Below are 8,307 nucleotides of genomic sequence, written 5' to 3' on the forward strand. Positions count from 1 at the left end.
AAGTTGCACCGCTAACATATTTTTGTTTTTCAATCCAGAAATTTTAGATCATATATGAACCTGTCGGCAAAGGATGACAAATCATGGAGAATGAGTTCAGCCGGAACTAAACCTTTGAGCTTGTCAGGATTCCTGTTCCACACAAAGGCCAGATTTAGACCCAGACCAGGTCCATCTTTTAAGATCCTGTCCACTAGAAACTGCCCTAGAGAGCAAGCAGGCCCACATGTTATCAGTAAATAACAGGCATTTAAAGAGTGTTGATTTAGTGAAATCCAAACCTAGAAATCCAAATCCCACTACTCCGATCCTCAGATCTGGTGAACTATCAGCCATCTTCTGCTCAGAGGAAGAAAACACCAAAATAAAAGCTCACTATAAAAAAATCACAAATGTCTGCTTTTAATTTTCATGCTCACCTGATGTCTTCCTGTTGCCTCTTAGCAACTGCTACGTTTATTGCATTTCTCGCCTGATAGTCCGGCTCCCCTCCACTTTCACCTTCACGAGCAACAGCCTGCTCAGTTCTAGGAATTATGGGAAAACGGAGTACAAAGTTTAAGTTAATCATTGTTGGTCATAGAGAACATTTAGCAAAGCGATTATCATCCATGCACTTGTTTATAGCTCCAGAATGAGTAAATCATTGAGGTAATGACTTAGTTTATTTAAGCAAATTAATAAATTAGATATTTTTTTATTTTGGAAGTAACAAACTTCTAATATAAATGTATCACATCAATAATAAATTGAACTATGTAGCACTGTACATTTTTGAACAAAACTGGAAAAATAATACTTTTGTAACTGTAATCATGTGATTATTTAAACAGATTTAGTGAATTTGTTAAAAAAAAAATATTATTAAAAAAAATTCTTATTCCTAAATTCAGTCACTTCTACATTTGTTGGTATAATCCACAAACCTATTGTATATAATTAGTACACCTTTTGTGTTATATGCTTATAAAAGGACATTATTTAAATTAAAAATACTCTTTTAAGATATTTATTTTACAATTTGATTAATAGGGGATAAAAGATAAAATTAAGATGATTCAACCAACAAAAAATAAATATATAAATAAAATAAATATCCAGCTTTCCATTTAAGTTCGTAACACGTAGATCAACTTTACTCCCTGTGTGTCAATGTCATCAGACTATTAGTGCTGGAGAGGTTAAAGGTCAGCCGTTCGACCATGAGAACAAAAAAAAAACATGGAGAACGCTCATTATCAAAGTGCAATCAGTAAGGATCAGTCTAAAGTTCATGACACGATACACCAATAGACTATTAGACATAGTGGAGGATTGAGACGAGGGCTACATCTGGAGACGGTTGAACCAGAACGACAACAGCAGAGGAAAAACTCTAAAACAAGACGCTCTTATCTGACCGAGACACCTGCTGGAGCTGAAACCTGAGGGAGGGAGGAGATGGACATCCTGGAGACACATGCTTACGACAAGAGGAAGAGGAGAAACATGGTAGTTTGATTCAAATGAACTCTTTTTTTAAATGTCAGTTACATGAGTTGTGACATTTATTTCCTCTGTTTCTCTTTCCCTCCCAGTCCTGTGCTCTCTTTGTCTCCCTCTTGCCGTTCTTTCTGTCCTCTGCTCTGTACTTGTATTTGTGGACTCCTGACACCAAAGCGTCGCTCATGACAGCAGGCGTCAAATCAGCACCGGCGCTCCTGTTAGCTGCCGTGGTGCTGAGCTGGAAGGGAGGTCAGAGTGTCATGGGTGTGGCGGGCGGACTGGTCTTCTCTGCGGTTGGAGACTGCTGCTTGGTGTGGCCTGAGCTTTTCCTGCACGGTGAGGAGATGTCAAAAGTCAGACGGTGCAACTTCAGTGTGTAGACCTTATAAAACTAATTTTAAAAAACACATAAAATAGGGGAGTCAAACTCAATCGCACAAAACACACCTTAAGTCGCAGGCCGAGCAGGATAAACATTTATTGAACACACTAAACTTTTAAAATGTTAAAAACTTAACTTTTAACATAATTGTGAACTAGATATAAAGCATTAAGTGCAAAAATGCTAGTCTAAATGCTGTAAGATAAATTTGGCCCCTGGAGATGCCAGTTCTAATAGTTGAAGATGCTGAAATGGATTGCTAAAAAAAACTGAAGCTGATAGCTAGCTAAAATATTAGCTGAATGCCACATTAGCCTAAAAACTAAAATAACAGAACAAAAAAAAACCCTAGGTTAGCCAAAACAGCTAGCATGTAGCTTAAAAAACTAGCAAAATTTCAAAATAGCCTAAAAAACAAAACAAAAACAAAAAAAAATCTTAGTACATGCCAAAGTAGTGCAAAAAGCTAGCAGAATGACAATTTCTTAAAACTTGAAAATTGTAACTTTTTAACGTAATTATGAAGATAAAAAGGCAGGATTATTCTTCCATAATGAATCAACTTAAACCTTAAATAGTTTTCAATGTTTTACTCTCCATAACAATATATTTTGTCAAAATTATACAAGTTTAAAATAAGCCAAAGATAACATTGGGCCATTAATAACAATAAAAAAAAAAAAGATCTGGAGGGCCGGATGGAATCACGCGGAGGGCCAGATCCGGCCCCTGGGCCTTGACTTTAACACGTGACTTAAGAGATGCTTTAAGATTTTTCAGAAAAAAACATTTTGGGAAGTGTGCAAAAAAATTTTTACAACTGCAAATCTTTTAAGTAAAAGATTAAAAAAGCCCAAATATAGACTAAACGCCATACATTACCAAATCATTTTTAAGCATGCAAATGTTTGCAGATGTGACACTTATTTAACCCTTTAACACCCGACACTTAAACACAAAATCTTTAACATACAGTCATTTTTTAATTGTTAATACGATCAATGTAATTCCAGTAGATTCTGAAGGAGAAAAGTGGGACTCATTTTTCTCCTTCCTAAACACTGGAGCTCCAGTGTTAAAGGGTCAAGAGTCGTCTTTATTTTTTATTATTCAAATTAATTAATTACTCAGTTTATATTCTCACAATGCAACCAGATAAATTCGTCTGAGGTACATTTTTAATAAAACTGAATCAAATCGACCTCTATTTGAAAAAAATTTAAATAAACGGATTTTGAAAAAAATTCCCTTTGGATTGCGGTACGGTCGGTTTATTTATTAACTTTATGAAACTAAAATGTAAATGGATTTGACATAAACTCTTGTTTACTTGTTTTTTTGTTCACATATTTAATTTACATTTGATTGTCTTGCAAGAAATTCAATTGGAAAACTTTTCCTTAACTGTTGAGGTTTTCTGAGTCACACTGGTTGAATTTTTGGCTAAATATGTCCTGAATCAATTTTAGGTCAGTGAATCGGATAATTTAAAATGAACAAAAAATTAGCTATAAATCGTATCGCCAACCACAAAATATGATATTAACTAAAATCATCGTTAAAATGAATTGTTACACCCTAATTTACTAACAAAATTAGTAGTTTTTCAGTGATTCACTTTCAGTGGTATTTTCTGTCACTTAACATTTGACATGTTGTGGTTTCAGGAATGGGAGCTTTTGCTGTGGCTCATCTTCTCTACTCTCTGTCCTTCCTGTCCAGTCGCTACACAGCGTACACCTCCTCCTTCACACGCTTCCTATACCTGATCCTGACGGTATTCGGAGGAGGTTTCTACATCTATCTGTTCCCGTTCCTGCAGAAGGCGCCAGACTCTCACCTCCTAACTCCAGGGGTGGGGATCTACATCCTGTTAATCGCACTAATGGCAGCTTTAGCGTTCCGAACTCATCATGTTCCAACGCTCTTAGGAAGCTTGTCCTTCGTGGTGTCCGATGTCTCTTTAGCTCTGCAAGTTTTCAATGTGGTGCAGCCATGTCAATACGGACACATGGTTGTAATGGTGACCTATTATTTGGCCCAGTTATTGATTGCTGTGGGAGATGTGAAGGCAGAGGAGAACACGGATGACTTTTCTAAGTGGAAGAGATCCTAGACTGACAAGAAAATATATTTAAAGCAACGGGTCGATATTTATTTTTTGTGATTTTTTTAAGTGTAATTTTTTAAGATTTTTGATGCTAATTTTTAAACTGTCAAATTGATGTATGATGTAACATATGAATAAATAATAATAATTTCTTAACAGTAAATATCTAATGTGAACTATAATAGTTTTGTGTAAAGAGAAAGCACTTGATATGACTTGTCTGATATAATAAGATTCTAACAAGTTTGTAGAAAAATAACAGTCAACTAAATAACAAAAACAAATGAATAGATTTAAAGAGAAAGCAAAACTAATAAAACAAACACAAGGTGAGAGAAATACAAATGAAAACTGTCTCTTCATCCAAGCTAAAGAGAGAAAAATCCAGAGATCTTCATTAAGAAGTGCTAAAAGCAAAGTAGATGAAAAATAGATGAAAGTGAAAAAGTAATGCCAGAAAATTAATAAAAAAATAATTAAATCAAACAAAGAAGGTAAAAAATGTAATAATAATTAAAAGGGGGAAAAAAAATAAACAAATAATGCAAAAAAAATTTGAAAAAGGGGGAAATGAAAATAAATAAATAAACAAATAAAGTGTAAAAACAGATAAAACGTAAAAAGATTGCATGAGGTACATTGCTCATTACAAATGCTATAATAAGGAAGATTTAAAAAAAAATGAAAAAATACAATAAAATCATGCATGGAAAAGAATATTTTTTTTTTTTAAAAGAATGCATTTAAAATAACCTGAAAGGACAATAATTAAGTAGGTTAAATAAAACACACGGATGGTGGTGGCGGATAGCAAAGATCATTACATAATCTGCAAAAAATATTTTTTTTTTCCTTAATTTTTTCCTGTTGATACTTATTTTTTCTGGGAGGAAATTAAGAGTACAACAGAAACGGACAAAGTTATGGTTCAAGAACCAACAAAATATTCCTGTTAATGTTTTTGTGTGTACATTCATATTTCCTCTCCAGAAAATAAGACAGTATTAAAAATGTTTCATGGTCATAAGAAGTGATTTTTCTCAAATTCCAAGTCTACAAAGACCACTCAAGTTTTGAGATGTGTTTCTACTTTGAGAACTAATGGAAAGATAACTGGTAGGCAATGAACATTGTTGTAAACTAAATGTGGGTTCTCAAATGAAACACATTTAAAGAAAAGAGTTTTTATATGTCTATGATTTGTTAAATACATAAAAAAATCATATTTCTATTTCAAGGTCCAACATCAGACAGATCTTAATTCTATGGAAAAATACCATTTTTTTTTATAAAAACTGGTAAATTAATCCTTGCATGTGCCCTGCAATATAACATTTTCATAAACTCTCAGTTATTAGCAAGCTCCCACATTTCATTCATGTATTTAAAGCAAACATTGAAGTGTATGGCAGTTCTTAAAATGACCACTAGGGGTAGTAGTAACAAGCAACAACCCTTCACCTCAACTCTTATAAACTTTACACAGAATCAAATAAAACAGTTTGGTTATAGGGACATTTTGTGTCTAATGCTTCATTTTTTGATCAATTGCTTTGACTTTTTATTTTTTTTAAGTTAAATTTGTTTTTAGAATTTGAACGTTCATTCACCAAATCTTTGAATTGTTAAGTAAATGATTGAACATCCAACTTTGTGTACAATAANGCTCGCAGAACTCGAGCTCTTCCTGTCGACACACAATAGACAAAACATGAGTAAGATTAACATGAATTGTAATTTTTTCATCAAGTTTAAATTGTTTTAACTCTGATATGTAGCAACATTTCAGCACCAATCTGAAAGGAAAAGTGAAACTCAGAGACTGTCATTACTTGACTTTCTTCTTTTCCTTGGAGATCTTTGGCTCTCTGTCTGAGTAATTCCTCCAGAGCCAGAGCGGGGATCTGGCATTCTGTCACTCCTTTTGGAAAGTCCTCAACCAAACTAGAAATAACAAAAAGTAAAGGTGTTGATTATTGATCTAAAAGCTGTTGAGTTATTTTAATGAACACATTTGTAATCTAAGATCACTTTCCTTTAACCTGAAGGGGTTCAACATGTCTGTTTTTGTCTCTAAAATATTTTATCTGTTAAATTACAAACTTTTAAAGCTGAGAATTGACACATGATTAGTTTCTTATTTCAAATTAAAAAAAAAAAACAGCAAAAATATTTGAGGAAGCTGCACCAAAAAGCTTACAGTGCATTCTGTTCATTTCTCTTATGTTTCTTTAAATTCTTCAGCTAAATAAAAACTATTATGAACAAGCTAGAATAAGAATGTTAACACAAAGTATAAATGCTTCTTACCAGCAGAGTGCACCAAGAACATGTTCATGGAAATGAGAGTGTGGCGAGCGGAGAACGGACACCAGCTGCTGCACCATCCCCATAGACACCAGAGGCTCTGGGGAGGTTAACAAAATAAAATAAGAGATGACTTTTATTAAAGCAGCTACACAATGATTATTTTAGTGAACCATTCTCTTTCTTAAAAGCAAAATGAAGAGAAAACTGGAAGGCATAACAAAATAAACAAAAAAATAACAATAGGAATTTCAAAAACAAATGATTTGGCTTCAACTAAAGCATAAAATCAAATTTACCTTCCTAAACTGAACCTAACATCGCTGTTAATTTATGAGTTCTGTTTTAAACTGATAATACATGTTTTTAGGCACAGACAGGAAGGAGTAGGGGGCTGATGCTGGATTCTCACCATTCACGCAGCAGGAGCGTCAATTTCAATGTTAAGTCAATGTACAGACTCCATCTGAGGTCTTGCGGAGTGATGAGGTGCATCAACCAATCAGGGACTCAGCTTTGAGCACGTAATGTTTTCAGTGACTCAATCAATGAGTAAAATAAAAAATAAAAAAAGCTCCATTATGGCCGCTCAACACAAGGATTTTTCTCTTGAACTTCCATCCATTTCCTTAACCTGCTGGGTTGCTAGAGACTATCCTGGTTACTTTTGGGTGAAGGCAGGATACGCTCTGGACAGGTCGCCAGAATGTCACAGAACCTATGGAGTTGGAGCGATCGAGCCCGCTACTCTAGCCTTCCACCTGGTGGACTGTGTAGCGAGCGCCGCTGCCCAGGGCCTGGTAGAGCTAGTGAGTTCCTCCGCCCAAGCTGCCGGTCCCTGGGCAGCAGAACTTGCTGTGCTGGCACGCCAGCGGTTAGCTGCTCGGGAGATGGAGAGCCGCCGTGGGTGGGGTCATTGCAGGCACTCCATGGGCTTTTGATGTCTTTGTTTTCATCAAGACAATAATAATAAGATCCTCCAGTTTAATTCTTATTTTTCCCCCTCAGGTTAATGCTCAAACTGGGCCACAGAAAGACTAAAGTAACGTTTGACTACACCGCACTTTGAGAGGCTGAATGATCTGGTGAACTCTGGTGTTTTCCATCGCCTCTGTCGAGGTCTCCATAACATATAAACTCAAGCTACTTAACTCAACATCATCTATGTTTTTCATGATGTGGCAACGAATGAAATCCAGAAAAACTTTTCGTGTCCAATGTGAATGGAGCGCAAGGGGAAATATTTAAAGACCCACTTCCATGAAAATCTTCTTTTTTGTGTGTTTTAACATCTTCTTGTTACCTTTTTCTCATAATAGAGGACCTACATCAAATAATTTACCAATAAAACTGTGTTTCTGAGTATTTCTGAAATCGTATCACGTAGGATCACAAAACCACATGCTAGAAAAAGCTCCAGCCGCTGACATAGGGGTACCAAATTCTCCTCCCCCTGCGCGCACCCTAGCCTGCTCATGCTTAAGTGTGCGAGAAATGATGAGCGATCAACACTTGTGCTGTACAGAATTACGATTCAAAACTGTACGACTGGCTTGATCCAATATTGCTTGTCGCCGCTAATGTTAGCTTAAGTCTATGAGGTTGCGCCTGAGCGCGCAAACGGAGATCTCAGCGACAGGAAGAGGGCGAGATGCTCTGCGTCAACAGTCCCAGAATTGTGTTTCTAATGAGCTATTAACGCTGAGCATGAAATATGTCTTAAAACAACAAAGACTTTGATTTGGTTAAAAAAGTAATCGTAATTAAAAGATCAACGTGATTGATTTTAATAAAGAAAAAAACTAAGTTGAAGTGGGACTTTAAGTGCTTTTCCTTATTCGTACCTTTCTGTTCAGGATGTGAGGTCAACAGGTTTAGCAGAAGGAAAGCAGACTTTGTCCGGAGCTTCTCGTTTTCAGACTGCATGCCTCTCATCAGCACTGAGAATCCATCAAGGGCCAAAAAGGCTTGAAGACCGGCTTCCTGCTCTCGAACCAAACCTGCAGTCAAACAGCATTACACC

At 35.7% G+C, this 8,307-nt stretch overlaps 2 protein-coding genes and 1 long non-coding RNA gene across 3 annotated transcripts; 1 reads left to right on the plus strand and 2 right to left on the minus strand.

Moving 5' to 3' along the window:
* Nucleotides 1-6: 6 nt before the first annotated feature.
* Nucleotides 7-553, minus strand: LOC112141806. The gene is made up of 3 exons (XR_002918461.2): nt 420-553; nt 282-339; nt 7-205 (listed from the first exon to the last, which is right to left on the minus strand). It is a non-coding gene; the product is annotated as an uncharacterized LOC112141806 (long non-coding RNA).
* A 739-nt stretch (nt 554-1,292) lies between these two features.
* Nucleotides 1,293-4,133, plus strand: tmem86b (transmembrane protein 86B). The gene is made up of 3 exons (XM_024264966.2): nt 1,293-1,491; nt 1,578-1,821; nt 3,535-4,133. Exons 1-3 carry the CDS (start codon nt 1,441-1,443, stop codon nt 3,981-3,983), a joined length of 744 nt encoding a protein of 247 aa, XP_024120734.1. The 5' UTR covers nt 1,293-1,440; the 3' UTR covers nt 3,984-4,133.
* Nucleotides 4,134-5,583: 1,450 nt separating this feature from the next.
* On the minus strand, nt 5,584-8,282 carry LOC112141807 (hsp70-binding protein 1-like; the record flags this gene model as incomplete). Its single annotated transcript, XM_024264967.2, has 4 exons — nt 5,584-5,664; nt 5,810-5,921; nt 6,288-6,384; nt 8,129-8,282. Coding segments are annotated over 4 exons (444 nt in total), but the record flags the coding sequence as incomplete, so codon positions are not given.
* Nucleotides 8,283-8,307: the final 25 nt, after the last annotated feature.

The sequence above is a fragment of the Oryzias melastigma genome, unplaced genomic scaffold (genome assembly GCF_002922805.2).
Source record: "Oryzias melastigma strain HK-1 unplaced genomic scaffold, ASM292280v2 sc01624, whole genome shotgun sequence".
NCBI lineage: Eukaryota > Metazoa > Chordata > Actinopteri > Beloniformes > Adrianichthyidae > Oryzias > Oryzias melastigma.

Excerpts from the sequence above, each read along its gene's own strand:
- tmem86b (XM_024264966.2), top strand. The coding sequence starts at position 1,441 with ATGGACATCCTGGAGACACATGCTTACGACAAGAGGAAGAGGAGAAAC. Across the intron at positions 1,492-1,577 it reads AGAGGAAGAGGAGAAACATG|TCCTGTGCTCTCTTTGTCTC; the intron begins GTAGTTTGATTC and ends TTTCCCTCCCAG. Across the intron at positions 1,822-3,534 it reads GCCTGAGCTTTTCCTGCACG|GAATGGGAGCTTTTGCTGTG; the intron begins GTGAGGAGATGT and ends TTGTGGTTTCAG.